The sequence below is a fragment of the Mus musculus genome, chromosome 4 (assembly GCF_000001635.26).
Source record: "Mus musculus strain C57BL/6J chromosome 4, GRCm38.p6 C57BL/6J".
NCBI classification, from domain to species: Eukaryota; Metazoa; Chordata; class Mammalia; order Rodentia; family Muridae; genus Mus; species Mus musculus.
The window spans coordinates 140,745,193-140,763,167 of NC_000070.6; the positions used below are offsets into that span (position 1 = coordinate 140,745,193).

The 17,975-nt window shown below is 52.7% G+C and overlaps 1 protein-coding gene across 2 annotated transcripts in view; it reads right to left on the bottom strand.

The window, feature by feature from the left end:
* Nucleotides 1-315: 315 nt before the first annotated feature.
* Nucleotides 316-17,975, bottom strand: part of Padi4 (peptidyl arginine deiminase, type IV) — a 28,732-nt gene continuing 11,072 nt past the window's right edge. Inside the window, exons 5-16 of one of the 2 annotated variants that reach the window (NM_011061.2) lie at nucleotides 16,409-16,526; nucleotides 14,746-14,871; nucleotides 12,830-13,008; nucleotides 12,630-12,733; nucleotides 12,310-12,421; nucleotides 11,181-11,288; nucleotides 7,339-7,493; nucleotides 5,389-5,533; nucleotides 5,157-5,259; nucleotides 3,266-3,333; nucleotides 2,894-3,034; nucleotides 316-1,165 (exon numbers count right to left, since the gene is read on the bottom strand). In NM_011061.2, the coding sequence (NP_035191.2) occupies nucleotides 932-1,165; nucleotides 2,894-3,034; nucleotides 3,266-3,333; nucleotides 5,157-5,259; nucleotides 5,389-5,533; nucleotides 7,339-7,493; nucleotides 11,181-11,288; nucleotides 12,310-12,421; nucleotides 12,630-12,733; nucleotides 12,830-13,008; nucleotides 14,746-14,871; nucleotides 16,409-16,526 (1,593 nt within the window). In that variant the 3' untranslated portion in view covers nucleotides 316-931. Of the gene's footprint in view, nucleotides 1,166-2,893; nucleotides 3,035-3,265; nucleotides 3,334-5,156; nucleotides 5,263-5,388; nucleotides 5,534-7,338; nucleotides 7,494-11,180; nucleotides 11,289-12,309; nucleotides 12,422-12,629; nucleotides 12,734-12,829; nucleotides 13,009-14,745; nucleotides 14,872-16,408; nucleotides 16,527-17,975 lie in introns of both variants that reach the window. The other variant, XM_006538633.2, reaches the window with a different exon arrangement.

The window sequence follows — 17,975 nt, forward strand, 5'->3', positions numbered from 1 at the left end:
ATTTGTGTGTGTGTGGGGGGGGTTGTTTGTTTGTTTGTTTGTTTGTTTGTTTTTTGAGACAGGGTTTCTCCGTGTAGCCCTGGCTGTCCTGGAACTCACTCTGTAGATTAGGCTGGCCTCGAACTCAGAAATCTGCCTGCCTCTGCCTCCCGAGTTATACCTAAGTACACTGTAGCTGTCTTCAGATGCACCAGAAGAGAGCGTCACAGATAGTTGTGAGCCACCATGTGGTTACTGGGATTTGAACTCAGGAACTTTGGAAGAGCAGTCGGTGCTCTTAACCACTGAGCCATCTCACAAGCCCTTTTTTTTTCTTAAGATTTATTTATTATATGTAAGTACACTGTAGCTGTCTTCAGACACGCCAGAAAAGGGAGTCAGATCTCGTTACAGATGGTTGTGAGCCACCATGTGGTTGCTGGGATTTGAACTCATGACCTGCAGTCAATGCTCTTACCCGCTGAGCCATCTTGCCAGCCGTGGTTTGTTTTTTTTTTTTAATTTTTATTAAATATATATAAAGAGAGAGACACATACGGCAGAGTAAATAAGTCAAAAGAGCTGCCAGCCATAGTTGAAGCTTTTTCACCTCATTGGTGCTTTGAAATTGATTCCAATGTGCTTTGCGGAGGGTGGGGCTGGGGGTGTGGAACTCCGTGGTAAACTAAAGATACAAAACTACATCTTTATTGCAGCATCTCTAAGCAGAGCTGAGCTTGCTATGCAAGGACCATTTGAGGACACACAGAGATGGGACAGGAGCCAGATGTGGGTGAAGCAAACATGTCACAGCAGGGACAGTGGCCACCTCTGTGGAAGCCCAACCATCCCCAGATCTCTTGCTGCACCTCGCTGCGGGGTGGGGGTGGGGGTGGGGAGCAGCCACCTCTGGCCAGGACAGTCCTCGAGGGAGGCTGCCTGGGGTAGTGACTCAGGGCACCATGTGCCACCACTTGAAGGTGAAGGGCTTCCTGCGCACATTGGTGCCACAGTGAACCTCCCCGTTGTACACGTGGTAGGTGTAGAAGTCGTTGATGAAGGTGCAGTGCAGACCCAGCGGCTCCAGGTGGGAACGCACCTCCTCCTCCAGGCAGCAGTGGCCATCGATGATGGGCCCAAAGGGCTTGGGGATGCCCAGGTACTTGCCCAGGACCAGCATGTTCACCTGCGGGAGGGTGGGGCCAGATCAGAGGCAACAGCTGTAGGGTAGGTAGGGCCTACAGGTCTCTGGACTAAGACTGGTTCTTTTTCCCTTTTGCATCTCTCTTTCCCCCTCCCTCCCTCTCTCTCCTGCCCTTCCTCCCCTTTTTCTCTCTTCCCTTCATTCCTTTTCCCCTCACTCCTTCTCCCCCTCCCCTCCTTCTCTTTCTCCCCTTCCCTTCCCCTCCTTTCCCCTTCCCTTTCCCCCTCCCTTTCCCCCTCCCTCTCCTCCTATTCCCTCTCCCCTCCCCTCCCCCTCCCTCCTCCTGCCCCTCTCCTCACTCCTTCTCCCCCTCCTCTCCTCCTCCCCACAGTGTTTTTGTGTGTGCCTTGCGGGGTGGGTGCACCCAGAGCCTCTTGTGTGCTCTTCAGTGTATTCCTTTGAGGCCAGGTCTCTCTCCCTGGACTTGCCTGCAAGCCTCTGTCTCTGTGTCCCTCAGAGCAGGGATTTACAGGCATGTGGGTGGCACATGTGGGTGACACCCAGCTTGTTACTGTGGTGCTGGAATCTGAACTCTGGCCGTCAGAGTTCCATAGCAAGTGCTCTTAGCCACTAAGCCACCCGGCTGTACCCCACCCTCGAGTTTTCCGTTTATTTTTGTCTGCGTCTGCCAGGTGCGTGCAGGTGTCTCAAGGAATCCAGGAGACACCTAGATCCTCTAGGCTGAGGTTGTGGGCGGTTGGAGGGCCATTCAATGTGAGTGCTAGGAATCGAACTGGGGTCCTTGAGAGGAGCATCAAGGACTCTGACTGCTTAGCCATCCCTCCAGCCCGCACAGCTCTTTTTGGTGACTTGGTCTCTTGTAGCCAAGGCTGACTCTGAACCCCAGACTCTTCTGCCTTCACCTCTCATGTGGTGGACACACTGTACACTGCGTGTGTGCCTCTAACAAGTGTCCTGTGGGTAAAGGGCCACGAGCTGTTTGAGCTCACTTAGAACGCATCACAGTGAACTGTGATCCCTGGGCCTCGGGCACTATGTTCAGGGAGAGAGGGAGACCGGTTTCCCTACTCAATGGAGTCTTCTGTCATAGCTCAATACATGGAGGAGGAGACACCTCAATGGCTAGAGTGGAGCTGCTGCCTTGGAACCCCAGAGCTCCAGGGAGCCCGGTTTGGAAACGACTGTGCCAAGAAACATCACCAGCTCCTTAGATCTAGGTAATTCTCCACCCAGTACTCAGGTGTCCTTTGGAGGAGGCTGGTAAAAAAGGCAGGGGGAGGTAGGAAGACACGTGGCAGTCACAGTTAAGTAACAAAGGTCAAATCTGGCCCTGCTCTGGGTCCTGTTTCACAGGGGCCCCCTTCCTGGCAGCGAATGCCACCGCAGAACACTTTGTCTATGGCCCGTGTCTGCTGGTCCCCTTAACGCAGTATGGGAGACAAGAAGCAGCAGGGTAGAGCTGGTTTTGAAACCAGACCCTGGCTTTGCCATCCCTTGCCTGCTGTGTGTTTTTGTGTTAGACACCTAATTTCTCTGAGCCTGCCTCTGGAAGGCAAAGCCACGAGAGAGGGCACTCCTGACATTGTGTGAGGCTCAGAAGAGGCTCTGGGTGCCGAGAGGGCTATGTGAGCCTCAAAGGGCGCACGGAAGTGCCACCTGGACCTGCCTTATGCCTGGCCAGGCTGTGTCCTGCAGTTTAGGAGGTCATTTGAGTCAGAGGGAGTCAGGCGGTGGCTGTCACCTCCTTACCATGTTTGGGAAGAAGGCCTGGGCCTTAGAGTTCCCTCTGGAGTTCCCCGCGAGCTTGAAGAGCTGCGGAATGTCGATGATGTCACCCTCTGCCAGGCCCAGCTCCCGCTTCAGCACCGCCCGGTTCCAGTCGATACAGCTCTGGTAGGGAGGCCAAGGGGGTGCGTTAGGGGAGGAGACAGTGTGGGATAGCAGCAGGGATCGGTAAGAACTGGGGGTTCAGGATCTCAGGGACCTCACAAGCTCCCCTCCTGTGCTCTGCCTGGGCTTCTGACCCTGGGCTGGTAGCCAGTGCTGTTGTGAGCAGCCCTGAGAGCCCCGCCCTACCCCATGCACCCGCTGCAGCGTCTCCAGGACACCCAGGCTGCGTACCTCCACATAGGCATTCTGGTCTCTTAATTTCTTGTTGGACAGAATTTCATTGATTGTCTGCCTTTTCCCTGTGGTGGAGAAAGAGAGAAAACGATGGACCCCACTCGGGAGGCAGGCTACCCTCCGGTGCCGCCATTCCTTCAATGGGTGGATATATTCTTGCTCCCTGAAAGGCCCCCATCTCCAAAGGGACCCAGTTTGTTTTAGAGAAGTGGTTAGGGAAATGTTGTCTTGAATGATAATTCTTAGCATCTTCCAGCACCGGAATTGGCACAGAGTCAAACCAGTCGGGACGGCTGGGTGACCCCACTGAGCCTCATGTGACAGGGAACGAATGCGGAGGGTGACCTTCAAACAGGACAAAGCCCCAAGTGGCAGAGAAGACAAGCTGCTTCCCGAGACAGGATCCCGGCACAGTCAACCAATTAGGCCAACAAAACCCATTCCAGTGCCAGCCCTTGATCCAGCCACACCAACTGGGGAGGCCTCTGCACCAATCAACAAGACTGCTATGTCAATGTCCCTGGGAGGTGACACTGGACACCTGGATCAGACCCCTGGCTCAGGAGTGGCTTAGAAATGGACAGCTTTCTGGTGGTCTGCACTGTTTCCAATCCCAAGGCATTCGCCCTTGGTCTCAGAGCCTACTTATTAATATTTTTATTTTTTAATATTTTTATTTTATGTGCATTGGTGTTTTGCCTGCATGTGTGTCTGGGTGAGGGTGTCAGATCTTGGAATTACAGATGGTTGTGAGCTGCCATGTGGGCGCTGGGAATTGAACTTGGGTCTTCTGGAAGAATACTGAGTGCTTTTAACCACTGAGCCATCTTTCCAGTCCCATATATATATATATATATATATATATATATATACACATATATATACACACACACACACACACACATATATATATATGTATATATATTATATTATATTTATGCACCACAAATGTGCCTGGTGCCCGAGGAGGTCAGAAGAGGGTTTCAGACACCTAAGGAGGTCAGAAGAAGGCATCAGATCTCCTGGAACTGGAGGTGGTTGAGAGCCACCATGTGGGTGCTGGGACCCAAACTCAGGCCTTCTTTAAGAGTTACACGAGCTCTTAATGGCTGAGCCATCTCTGAAGGCCCTATATTTACTTTTAAAACTGGTTCTCATGTAGCCCAGGCTAGCCTAAAATTTGTGATGTAGCCAAGGATAACCTTGAACTCCTGGTCTACAACCTCCTGAGTGCTGGGCTTATAGGCGTGCCTCACCATATCCAGTTTATGGGAGCTGAGGATAGATCCTGGGGACAATCCTGGCAAGAATGCTACCATTTGAGTTACACTCCCCAACCTCAGATCCAGATCCTGTTAGGACAGGAGGCAGCTAGGGGGTGGGGCATGGGGAGTGACCTCAGTAACAAAGCAATTCTCTGGCATGCATGAGACCCCTAACTTCCACTCTCAGCAACACTTAATATTTAGAGAAACTCTTGATCCGCTGAGAGCCCTTCGCCTCTGATGCTGGCCCTTGCCTATTGAAACATTCCATCATCCATGGACTTGATTCATTCAGATCGGTCACGGCTGGCTGCCTCTGGGCCTTCTTAGTTGCCTGTCTAATTTTCCTTATCTGTCACCTCGACAATCTCCCCTCACCCCCCACCTCCCTCCCTCTCTACTTCCCCCCACCTACCCACCTCCCTTTGCTGCCTCTGACTCGGGTATCCCAAAGGTACCTTTAGTCTTGGTAGCTCACAGGGAGCTTGGAGGCCCAGCGCTGAGCATGGTTCCCCGCACATAGTAGGTACACAACTCTCTGTACCCTACAGGATCTCAGGGAGCAGTGGAGCCGGTAGACAGCAGAAGCTGCCCACACAGGATGCCAGCCACGGTCAACTTACTCTTGAGTCCTTCGAACAGTGTCGCCTCCCCGTGGCCCTGGCTCTGTAGCTCCTGGAACAGCTGATAGCAAGCTCTGGGGCTGGACAGCAGCAGCCGAAAACCCTGCTGGGGAAACGCTGGAGTCAAGGGCCGGGAGCTGCTTAGCCACCCACCCGGGATTCCATCTACTACCTTCCTCCCTCCACGGAGAGGGGGCGCTGGCTTCTGAACCCTGGCAGAAGGGTCACGCACCTGCTTGTCCCGCGCTGGGACAAAGCTCAAGAACTCATCCACGTGACCCACAAAGAGCCAATCGGAGAAGAGCCTCACGGGGGCCTGCACCTGCTGGGCGCTCAGGAAGTCCTGCAGGGCCTGGTGCATGTCCCGGCTCTCGCTGCTGCTCTTGCAGGGATTCGAAGTTATGACAGGCATCGGCGGCAATGAAAAGACACAGTGATGACTCCCATACGGCCTTGAGATCCGGCCTGGTGACCTCCCCTCATAGATGGAACAAGTTTGGGAGGGTCACTGGACCCTCCTGTGAGATTCTAGCTGCTGCCTGCACCCCTTCCAGCTGTCATTCTGCTCTAAGGGTGTACTGTCACATGCAAATGTCCCAAGAGCTGGGGATATTTGTCTCAAACGGTGGGTCGGGACCCCATTGGGGCGACTCTTTCACAGGGGTGGCCTAAGATCATCAGAAAACACAAGTATTCACATTACCGTTATGAGTCATGAGTAGCAAAATTATAAAGTAGCAACAAAAATAACTTTATGGTTGGGGGGGGGGCTCACGGAAACATGAAGAACTGTATTAAAGGGTCCCAGCATTAGGAAGGCTGAGAACCACTGTGCTAGATAGAGTGTAGCCATGTGGGAGAAGGTTGACTGAAAAAGGGGGAGTCATCTGTGTTGGATACTTCACAGTCACCCACCCACCTGTAAGTCACCCTTACCCACCCGTGCTCAGTGCAAGCCCAATCTACCCCCAACAGAAACGTATTTCCATTGCCTTAGGAAAAGCTCCCAAATTGGAGGTGTCTGGGGTTGGTGGCCTGGCAGAGGACTTTGGGCTCCTCCCACCTAGGAGAGGGACCGTGGAGTCTGGGCTGCTGCTGTCATGGTATTGACATCCGAACAATTTAAGCTTTGTCCCTGGAGCTTCCTTGGGTGGGGGGAAACTGAGGCACGGCCACTGAGGTCCTAGGATCAGTGTCGAACCACAGAAAGCATTGTCCGTTGACTCTGCCTAGACTGTGATGGAGAAGCCAGGCTTTAGAGCTGGTGGGTGACTCCTCAGCTGTTGTGTGGCCTCGGGACTATCCCTTCACTTCCCTGAGCCTCGTCTTCACTGTGAGGCCTTCTTACGTGAGTCGGCTTTTCTTTTCCCCCCTCCTCCTCTTCCCCCCTTTTCTTCCTCTTCCTCCTAGTCCTCCTCTTCCCTCCTCTCCCTCTTCCCCTCCTCTCCCTTCTCCCTCTCCTCTTCTTCCCTCTCCTACTCTCCCTCCTCCCTCTTCCCCTCCTCTCCCTTCTCCCTCTCCTCCTCTTCCCCCTCTTCCTCTACTTCCTCTTCCTCTATTTCCTCTTCCTTCTCTTCCTCCTCCTCCTTCCTCAATCTGTCCCAGCCACCCGGGCCTTCATTCCTGCCTCAGGACATTTGTTCATGTTCTGTCCTATGCTAGGTCACTCGGTCCCAGGACACCTCTTCTGTGTTTTTTTGTTTTGTTTTGTTTTTTGTTTGTTTGTTTGTTTTTGGTTTTTTTTCCCCCCCTGAGACAGGGTTTCTCTGTATAGCCCTGGCTGTCCTGGAACTCACTCTGTAGACCAGGCTGGCCTCGAACTCAGAAATCTGCTGCCTCTGCCTTCCAAGTGCTGGGATTCCAAGGCATGTACCACCACCGCCCGGCCTGCTTTTTTTTTTTTTTTTCTTCTGTGTTCTCTTTTATCTTACTCGTTTGCTTTCTCTGGTGTGACACACTCACTGATCTAACCCCAGCTTCTGGCACATAGTAGGTCTTCAGTAAACAGTCATCTCCTGAAGGCATACAAGTGGGTAGAGGTAGGCTCTGGAGGTTCCGTACCCTCCAGGTGGCTTCCTCTCAATGTTTGCTGACCTCTTAGGTTTGGAGAACATAGGGGAGGCCTTACTGTGGCCTTTGTCACTGTCCCCTACCCCAGCCACCCCCATGTTCTTCTCCTTACCTGGAGTAACCGCTATTCCCGATGAGAATTCTGCCCAGTGGGTACTCCTTCCCTCTGACAGTGACTGGGGGACTCACCTCCAGGTTCCCAAAGGCATCCAGCCCAGTGAGCTCTGACATATAGAGCTTTCGGGTCACATAGCCAAAATTTGGACCCTAAGATGGGAGGATACAATGAGAGAAACGATTGTCCCCAGGGGGACATGGCAGCTGCACCCGTGGTGGTAACGGGAGGGAGCTCTGTGGATACCAGAGAGGAACCTTACGACTCTGCAGGGTGGAAGGGATGTTGGATTGAGTCAGTGGCCCTTGAAAGAGATGGGGGGCCAGGCAGTGATGGTGCACGCCTTTAATCCCAGCACTTGGGAGGCAGAGTCAGGCGGATTTCTAAGTCCGAGGCCAGCCTGGTCTACAAAGTGAGTTCCAGGACAGCCAGGGCTATACAGAGAAACCCTGTCTCGAAAAACCAAAAAAAGAAAAAAGAAAAAAAAAAAAAGAGAGAGATGGGGGTGCTGGTTGAGTCCCCAGCATGTGTCACCTGACCTGCTTGGAAAACTCCTGCACAGAACAACAGACTCTCAAAGCATTCTTTCTGCTCTCTGTCGAGGTTGGGAATGGGGGATGAGTGAAAGCAAGGTTCCTTTAGTCAATCTGAGGAGGGACAGGAGTCCAAGCCACCCCTGTGGCCAGCACCGTGGTTCACACCATGTCCCGATTCAGACCCTGGCTTAGAATAAGCTTTATGGCTTTACAGATGTTTTACATTCCGGCAATTCTCACCAGAGGATACACAGGTCACTGCTATGTGAGCTTTGTGGGTGCTGTGACAAATCACCTCCAGATAGTGGCTTAACATAACACTGGGCTTATCTTCCTGCAGTTCCAAAGGCCTCAAATCACTTGTCACAGAAATGTCACTTGTCAGAGTGTGGCCTTAAGATCATCACCGAGGCACCAGAGGAAGCGTCTCAAGAGAAAAACACCTTGTGCTGGTTGGCAGCTGCCTGCAATGGCCTTGCACAGCCTTCCCACAATGCTCTATGCTGTGGGGGAAGGGCAGGCCACTTGTGCCTCCTTCACTTTCCGGTGTCAGCAGGTGGCTATTTCATGGAATCCCGTCTGTGAACTGAGCCCCACCACCCACATCACACCTCTGGCCACCTCTGCTCCGCCAGATGCTGGACACCAGACATCAGACAGATGTCGGCGCCCACCTGAGTGCTCAGCAACCCACAGCCTTCCTGTGAGCCTCTCTTCCCAGGGGACAGCCTCGAGGCCACCTTCACCTCACCTCCCTCACAATGGCCAGAAAATCCAGTTGGCCTGGTCTTGTAGAGCCACCCAGAGCCTGACCACAGGCAGCCACCACCTCCTCATCTGTCCTGGTCTCTTCCCACTCTGGCTGGCCCCTGGATGTAATCTCTTTATAACACTAGACAGAGCACACCCTCCCTGACTGACGACTTACTAGATCGCCCATTTCTCAGATTCTAAACTGATGGTCCCCCAAGGCCAGCAGCTCACTGACTTTGCTGTGCACAGCATTGGGTTAGCTTTAACAGAAGTATTTTGTTTTAAATCTATTTCTTTTAGAATTTTTTTTATTTATGGAGCTGGAGAGATGGCTCAGCGGTTAAGAGCACTGGCTGATCTTTCAGAGGTCCTGAGTTCAAGTCCCAGCAACCCCATGGTGGCTCATAACCATTTGTAATGAGATCTGATGCCCTTTAAAGACAAGAATAGCCTCAGATTTTGCCTCCCTAGGACCGAGCTTTCAGATGCACCAAGCCTGTGGATGTGAAAGTGAAATTTCCCAACATCAGGTCACAGGCCGGCTGCTCCCATTCAGTAATAGCAGGGCAGCACCACACTCTGGCCAAGAAAAGTGAACAAATGCACTGGAGACAATGTAACAAAATACTCTACTAGAAATCAGCAAGGACAAAACTTGTCAGTTTTTGTCAACTTGATACAAGATCAGCTGGTGAGAAAGAAACCTCAACTGAGAAAACACCTCCATAAGATTGGCCTCAACCAGATTGGTCTGTGGTAGCCCACAGGATTGTCTGTGGGACATTTTCTTGATTAATGATTGCCCACTGGAGCTGGGCAGTGGTGAGGCATGCGATTAATCCCAGCACTTAGGAGGCAGAGGCAGGCGGACTTCTGAGTTTGAGGCCAGCCTGGTCTACAGAGTGAGTTCCAGGACAGCCAGGGCTACACAGAGAAACCCTGTCTCAAAAAAAAAAAAAAAAAAAAAAGATTGCCCACTGGAGGCAATGCCAGTCCTGGACTGGTGGTCCTGGGTCCTACTGAAGGCAGCTGGAGCAAGTTTCTCCATGGCCTCTGAGTCAGCTCCTGCCTCGACTTCCCTCACTGATAGTGAGGTGTGACTCCACAGTGTGGTACGGAAATATAAACCAAATAAGCCGGGTCTTCCCCAACTTGCTTTTGGTCAGGATGTTTTATCAGCAAGGCAAAAGCCAACTGTGACAACAGTGGCGTGAGCTCTGACAGCATCAGGAGAGGCCTGGCTAGGTGGGACATTGATACTGCGATCTGAAGGCTGAAAGTCAGCTAGTGCCAGTATAGGGAGGCGCATTCCTGGCAGAGGGAATGGCGTATGGCATATGCCAAGGTCCTGGGGTCAGGGAGTAATGGGAAAATTTGAAGTCATGGTGTCACTCTGGGGACAGTTTTCCTGTCACTCTGGTACTCTCCACAAGGAAGAGTTGGGTGGGGAATGTACCCAGCCAAGGACCTGCTGTGACCTCCTTCCATCCAAGGTGGGATAAGGCAGGAAGGAGACTTCTGTACTGAGGCCCTGTGTTATAGAACGCTGGGAGTCTGGTTCAGAGCAGGGAAGTTGACCTTTGGAATAGCTAAGTGGTAAGATGCAGCTACTGCAGGCAAAGTGCGGGAAATGGGGGCCCAGAGGCTTAGCGACAGTCCTGGGTGATGCTCCCACCTACGGTAGGAATGAGCTTTCCTCTGTCCTTAGCCAGCACACCTTGGCCAAAGGCACAGGGTTTGGCCAGGAAGAAGCCAAAGGTTGATGGGACAGACATTTCGTTCCAAGCCTCTGGCCTGAGGTGGCCTATTGTCTCACTCCTTGGGGTGCAAACTATGCATGGCTGTAAGACTTGTTCCTCTTCTGTCTGGGGATTTCAGGCCCCAGTGCAGGCTAGGTCTTCCTTGGATGGCAGAGAGGCAGCATGGGAGACCTGATGCTGTCCCTCTTGAGCCTCAGTTTCTACCTCTGTGAAATGGACCCACTGATAGCAGCTCTATCAAAGGTTGTCACACAGAATGAAGTCAGAGCTTGCATCTGAAGGCGTGTGGGTTCAGTAAACATACTATTCTTTTTATTTATGATGTTGATGACCTAGACTGAGTTGGCATCCATCTGCCAGGCCAGGCCAGGCCGGAGTGACTCACCAATATGTCACTTCAAAGTACCTGATGTGTTGACTGTGACTGATAAAGTCCAGCTGACCCTGAACCCCTGCCACAGCCCCAGTGTAGCCCCCAAAGGACAAATGATGCCCAAGAGATGGAACTCTCGCCTTGTGGCAAGAACACTCTTAGGGAGCCCAGGATGCCCCTTACAAAGCTATCTCAAAGACCAGCTGAGCTCATGTGGGGTGAGGCTGTGAGAAACCAGATCTTATCAGAGTAATGACTGAGGTAGCCAGCGCTACCCCTTGGGTCCCACTGGAACAGGAACTCAGCTTTGAGGACCAGGCTGCTCAGGGGTGGGGAGAGCTGGATTGAGAAAGGAGGGGGCCTCGGGGCCAGGGACACTGGACGGCTGGAGGTTGGCCAGGCCTACAGGGTTCCTACCATAACTCGCTTGACAGGGAAATCCTTCAGGCCTCTGTCCCTCGGGGAGTCAAAGACCACAGGCAGCGTCTTGTGTGGGGCCTGGATGTAGCCAATCTCCATTTCGTCCTGGAGGGATACAGAAAGGCTGTGGCTGTGCCACAATCTTGGCACCCAAAGCTCGATGTGGTGCGGACCTATCCTGTCTAACTATTGCCATCAAGAACAAATTCTCCATAACACCTGAGCCCAGAGAATGGCCCTGAGGATGCCGGCAGACCCGAGTCCTGCACAGCCTGCTGGGAAAATGAATAGGACAGAGGCCCTGACTCTGGTGGGGGGGGAGGGACGGGACACCCCAGGGCTGTGACTGGGGTGTAGTGATTGAGCCTTGTCCTAGAGGAAAGAACACTCAGCGTGGGGGTGACTAGAGGTGCTGAGGTGGGGGGATGCTGGGGAACCCAGAGTGCTCCCAGTATTATACTGGGATAGGCCGAGGCTTCCCTGGAAAGGCTCTTTACTGAGCCCAGGTGGGAGCAGCCTCCTGGATCTCACAGGAACAGACACTGGCCCACCCAGCCCTGTAGGTGGCTGCACTGGTTTTCAGAAATGAATCTAGTGAGAACGTTGACTCTCTGGCAGTTATGCGGGGTGGGGGTGGGGACAGGCAAAGTCGCTATGACGAGTTATGGGATGGGAACCCTGGGCATTTCCTGGTGAAAGATGGGAACCTGTGTGCAGCTCCCTAGGGATCAGAGGCAGGGATGGCAAGGGCGGGACTTAGCAGACAGGGAGAGGGACACGGTCCCACTGGGGGGATGGCATGAACGGAGGGGCGGCCTTCACGCTGACCACTGATGAGCAGGGCTGAGTCATGGGTGAGGAGAAGGAAGACAGCTGAGGGGACAGAGGTAAAGGCTCAAGATGAGAGCCAGGGATGGGCATGGAGACGGGAGCTCACCTCTATGTCAGATGAACTCTCTGCTTGATCCCCCCAACCCCCACCCCTGCTCCCTCCCTGGTGTGAGGACCTTCTGAGGCTCCTTCCTCTCAGTCCATCCCAGGAAGGATCGCCTCAGAGCTGGAGCTGTGACCCAGGAGCCCAAGGCCTGTGTCTGTCCCTTGGCCTCAGGCCAATGGGAGCACGTACCTGCATCCATTGGTCATCTATATTCTCCTCCTCGGGGCACACAGTCAGCTTGCACTTGGCTTTCTTGGTCAGAGTAGCTAGTGACTTTAGGAAGTCTTCATTGTCAGAAACCCTAGGGAGATTAGGCCTCATCATCACAGGGGGGTAACAAGGACAGATAACAGACAATCTGTTCGTTCCTCACTCCAGGCTCTCTGAGCCAATTCTGGCTTCCAGAGGCTGAGGGCAGGAGTTATATTTTGCCATTCCCAGAAAATGCACCTGCCCAGAATTCAGAGCTCTCCTTAACGAACCCAGACACCCCTCCCCCAGAGCTTCACCTGCACACGTACACCTCCTGGGGGGGCTGAGTGTTGGGGGTCATGATCCAGGGGGCCACACGGAACGTCACACTGTCTTGGAACACCAGGGCCTCGGGGAGCTCCTGATGGGGAGAGGTGAGAAGGGTCGTCATGGTCACTGGCAGGCAGGGTGTAATGCCTGCCTCCCCTCCCCTACCCACCCCTAGGTCGAGGCCTACCGGGTTAGACTTGTCCAGCAGGGAGATGGTGAGGGGAATGAGCCCTTTGAAGTCTGCGTCTGGGAAAGCAAGGCCTTCCACATAGAAGTCTGTGCTGTGCTGGCCGCCGGGCAGCTCCAGGCAATACGAGAACTGTTGTGGTCCCAGGGCCACCTTGTACCGGGACGGCAGTTTGCCCCCTAGACAGAGGTGAAGTGTGCTTAGGCCTAGCGTGCAATGTGCTTCTGATTTCCTCTCCTCAGTACTGAGGTGCCTTCCCAGGGTCCCTGCGAGTTACAACCCAAGGGGCCCTGGAGGTGTTTAGGGGGAAAACTTCAAAGCTCCACTTGGGACCTTGTTCCCCTGACAAGAGGGGTCCAGGAGGGGCAATGAATGGCAGGTGCCAGCACCATTCCGAACTTTGCACAGTTCTTTTATTCTTTCACTGACTGGTCCATTCATTTGTCCCTAAGCACTGTCACAGTCTCCTAGGCGACTAGGGAGGAGCAAAGGCCATTATCTGTAACAGACACCAATTAAAGTAGTGACAGAGGAAAACGGGAGGGTCTCCTGGGTAATTATCAGTTTATCATATAAATACGTGTGTCATATGTGTTACACATTATATGTACATTATATACTACAGATATTACATATACATGTAATATATCACAAATATAAAGTATCATATGGTTACTTCAGCCTAAGGTTGGAAGGAAGTGGGGGCAAAATGAGCCTCGGAAAGCCCTCTGCCGTCCACTGTGCCTGGGAGAGCCGAGGCATCGGTACACGCCCCTCCCCTTGGCCATCCACCATTTTAAATCTTGCACACCTCACAGTGGCTTCTCTGGCCCCCTCGAGCACACAGGCACATTCCCACCTCAGGGCCTTTGCACCTTCCTCAGAATGCAGTCTCTTCTGACCTGCCTTACTTTCTCTGCCCTCAGCTCCACACCCCACACTGCTGCCTCTAATTATTTACCTGTCGCTCCTCCTATCCCACCAGGATAAAAGTGAACGGGACAAAGACTCCGTTCACGGCCATGTGCCCTGTGCTCAGGCCTGAGGTTGGTACTCCCAGGATAGGAGGAGCTGCGGAGCTACCGAAGTTGGAGTGGTAGATGCCCAGCAAATGAGGGCATGGCACATAGTGGGGGAGGGGAGAAAGGGAGAGAGAAAGGGGGAGGGAGTAGAGGGAGGGGGAGAGGGAGGGTGTGAGAGAGAAAAAGAGAGGAAGGGACAGAGGGGTGAGAGGGAGAGAGGAAGGAAGGAAACGAAGGAGGGGAGAGAGAGAAAAAAAAGAGTGGGGCTAGAGAGATGGCTCAGTGGTTAAGAGCACCGACTGCTCTTCCAGAGGCCCCGACTTCAATTCCCAGCAACCACATGGTGGCTCACAACCATCTGTAATGGGATTTGATGACTTCTTCTGGTGAAGACAGCTACAGTGTACTCTTTTTTAAAAAAAAAGAAAGAGCCGGGCGTGGTGGCGCACGCCTTTAATCCCAGCACTTGGGAGGTAGAGGCAGGTTGATTTCTGATTTCAAGGCCAGCCTGGTCTACAAAGTGAGTTCCAGGACAGGCAAGGCTACACAGAGAAACCCTGTCTCGAAAAACAAACAAACAAAAGAAAAAAAAAAAGAAAAAGAGAGGGGGGAGGGGAAAGGAGAAGAAATGGGAGGAAGGGAGAGGGAGAGAGGGAGGGGAGAGAGAGAGAAAAGAGGGAGAGAAGGGAATTGGTGGACAACGACTGGCAGCAGTCACTCCCTTGTTCTCAACTGGGACAAGCTCAGGTCACCTCCTCTGGACGGCAGAGGACTGAGGCATGTGCCTGCCTCACAGCCCTGTGTCTGGAGTCAGAACCAAGCATAAGGACTGTGCCCCATAAGGACTGTGTCGTCAGAGCGGCAGAGGTGCCAGGGAAGGCTAGGCCAACTCACGTGTGGCCCGGAAGACTCTCACTCTGTTCATCTTGGCCTTGGGCACCTCCAACACCAGCTGATACTTTTCAAAGAAGTCTTTGGGCGTCTTCGTGCTTAGGGTCATTGGAGACATGTCCTGCAGGTCTGAGAGAAGGAGCATGTGGCCATGATGGTCCCCAGGGCCCTTCTCCCTCCAGCACCTCTTAGCAGAGCCCAGACTCCCCCACACACTGCCACAAAGGAGCCTGGCTTTCTTTTCTCATTTTAAAATGGCTACTTGTTGCTTATTTTTTCAAATGTTTATTACATTCACTTATTCTTGTTTGTTTTGGAGCACTGGAAATTGGGTCTGGAGTCTTAGTTGTGCAAGGATGAGAGCTCAACCGCTCAGCCCCTGCCCTGCCCCGCCCCCTCCCCACCCTCCGCCCCAGCCCTAGCCCCAGCCCCTGCTGCTCAGTCCCAGCCCACACTTATTTATCATGTGTGTGCATCAGAGAGGTTGAACGCGCTGTGGTACATGTGTCAGAGGATATAGCAATTTAAAGCAGCCAGTTGCAGCCAGTTCTCATCTACTACCATGGTGGACCCAGGGCTCGAACTCAGGTTATCAGGCTTGGTAGCAAACACCCCTACCCACTGAGCCACCTCGGCAGCCCCTGGTTCTGTTCCTTTCAGCATGTCTATAACGTTTATCTGTGTATGACTATGAAAGGGTGAATTAGGGATAGAAACTCAGAACAACACAGCCTATGTCCATTTGGTTTCTTGCTGTGACCCGAGACTCAAATTCCGGAGCACAGAGAGCGCTCAGAACAATGGTGGTACATGGCAGGATCAGCGCCAGGGTGACGGAAACACCAGGGAAGGAGACAAGGATGTGGACTCAACCTGGATCTGGGGGAGCTTGGGGAACTCCTTCAGCTCTTACTGCCTCAGTTTCCCTATCAGTAAGCAGGGGTGGAGAGAGCCAAAGGGGAGAGTGAAATGGCATATTTCTCAGGAGTGCTCACAGGTTGCAGGGATGTCCCTAGCGACAGCCCCGGCCAGCCGCACACATTAGACACTGTCATTTTACACCGTCCTTTGACTCCCAGGCAAGCTCTAGTCCTGGCCCCTCAGCTGTAATCCCTTAGCACCCTCCGAGGGAAGGTCACCCTCCTCCATCCCTGGGCTACCTCAGCATCCTGGATGAGTGTCCACGAGACCCTGCTGCCTCTACCACCGTCCTCGAATCTCTCAGACCCACCAAGGTGTCAGGCTCCCTGGGCCTCAGATACTGACCCTGCACCTGGGTAGTCGTGTGACTCACATGAGTTGTGGGTTTAACTTCTCTGTGCCTCAGCTTCCCCATCCTTTAGGCGCTTGGGTCTTGTGTGATATCTGGGGACCAGCACCCCTTTCTATTTGATTTGGGCCCCGAGTCTGAGCCAAGCACAGCTATGTGAGCTGGCCAAGAGCCAGCATGGAAAGCAGAGACTCTTGGGGCTCCCTGAGCCCCCCCCACTGGTCTCTTCTGACTGATGTGTGACTTTGGTAGGTCACTTGCTTCTCCACTCCGTCCTCTATAATGTGCTTTTGCTAAGCCAAATTCAGGGGCTACGACAAGACCACATGGGCAAACGGGCCTTGTTGAAGAATGAAGCCCCTCTCCCCAGAGCTGGCCAAGGTCTTCCGTCTTTACCTTTGTTGTCCAAGATCTTGTCATCCTCAAAGTCCATTCCGGAGGCCTGAGGGTCCTCTTTGTCACAGTTCACCAACAGGATGGCGCCACGGCCGCCCGGGCCCCAGGTCCAGGTGCTCTGGGAACATCAGGAGGGTAAAAGACAGTGTCAGGGAGTCTCAGATCCCATCAGCCCCTGCGAGACAAGCAGCTGGTTTCTCTCACCTCCCACGTTGTCTGGCTTTTACTTACCCAGCAATTCCTGGCCCAAAGAGTAGAGTTTTCATGGCTCCAAATATAACCAAATCTGCCCCAAATGCACAATGTGTGTATTTGTTAAAGACAGCATCTACTCTACCCAAGGTTAGTTCAACTTGGAATCCTCCTGTCCCCACCTCTGAGAGCTGAGATACAGGCCTGTCCCACCATATCCAGTCTGTGTGGCACCTATGACATCAGACATGTTAGGCAAGCAACTCCACCAACTAAGCCACATCCCAGCCTCAATTCATCTTTTTAATTTTATTTTTAAATAAAGGGGTCCAATAGAAAAATACACTTTAAAAGCCTTTTTAAAATGTTGGCTTGAAAGTCGGGCAGTGGTGGTGCATGCCTTTAATCCCAGCACTTGGGAGGCAGAGGCAGGTGGATTTCTGAGTTGAGGCCAGCCCGGTCTACAAAGTGAGTTCCAGGACAGCCAGGGCTGTCCTGTCTCGAAACTCCTACCACCCTCCCCCCCCCCAAAAAAAGTTGGCTTGACAGAGAAACGTAGTCAAGAACATAAGAACGCCATGATTCTAATCCACACAGCTACTCTCATGTGACCACGAGTGTGAGTCTTAGTGCCAGGCACCGTCTGCCCAGTGATGGAATATGTTGGCCCACCCTTAGAGATCTAGCATAATATAGTAGATTATATAATATCAGAGGAATTCAACGCTAGGCAAGCTCTCTAAGCCATGCTTTCCCCTCTTTCTACTTTTTTGTTGTCTTTGTTTTGTTTTGTTTTCAAGACAGGGTTTCTCTGTGTAGCCCTGGCTGTCCTGGAACTCACTCTGTAGACCAGGCTGGCCTCGAACTCAGAGATTCACCTGCCCTCTGAGTGCTGGGATTAAAGGTATGTGCCACTATGCCCAGCTGTTCCTCTACAGCTGATGTACCCTGTAAATGGGCCAGTCATTTGAAGCCTGCCAAAGTGTATACTAGCCTCAAACAGAAAGCCATGTGGAAGCTTTGAAGTTGCAGGGACACTCTCCAGAGTGTCCCTAGGGCTCACCCACAGGCCCTAGGTTGACAGTGTAAAGGTCCCTTTCCGCACCCTGACCAACCTTGCTTCCACCACACATACTCGCCGCCACACCTCCTTCCTTTCTCCCTCCACCCTTGTCTCTCGTCCCTTCTCCACCATCCCCTGCCTTGTACGCAGCTCCATGGGGACCCATCCACCAGTCACTAAGAGCTGGGGAGTATTTTTGAGCCACAGCTGAGACCTATCTATGTAACTTTTTTTTTTTTTAATTACCTGGGTGACTCTAGAGATTCCAGCTTGTAGCGTAACCCCATTTCTGAACCCACAGTTGGTTGTAAA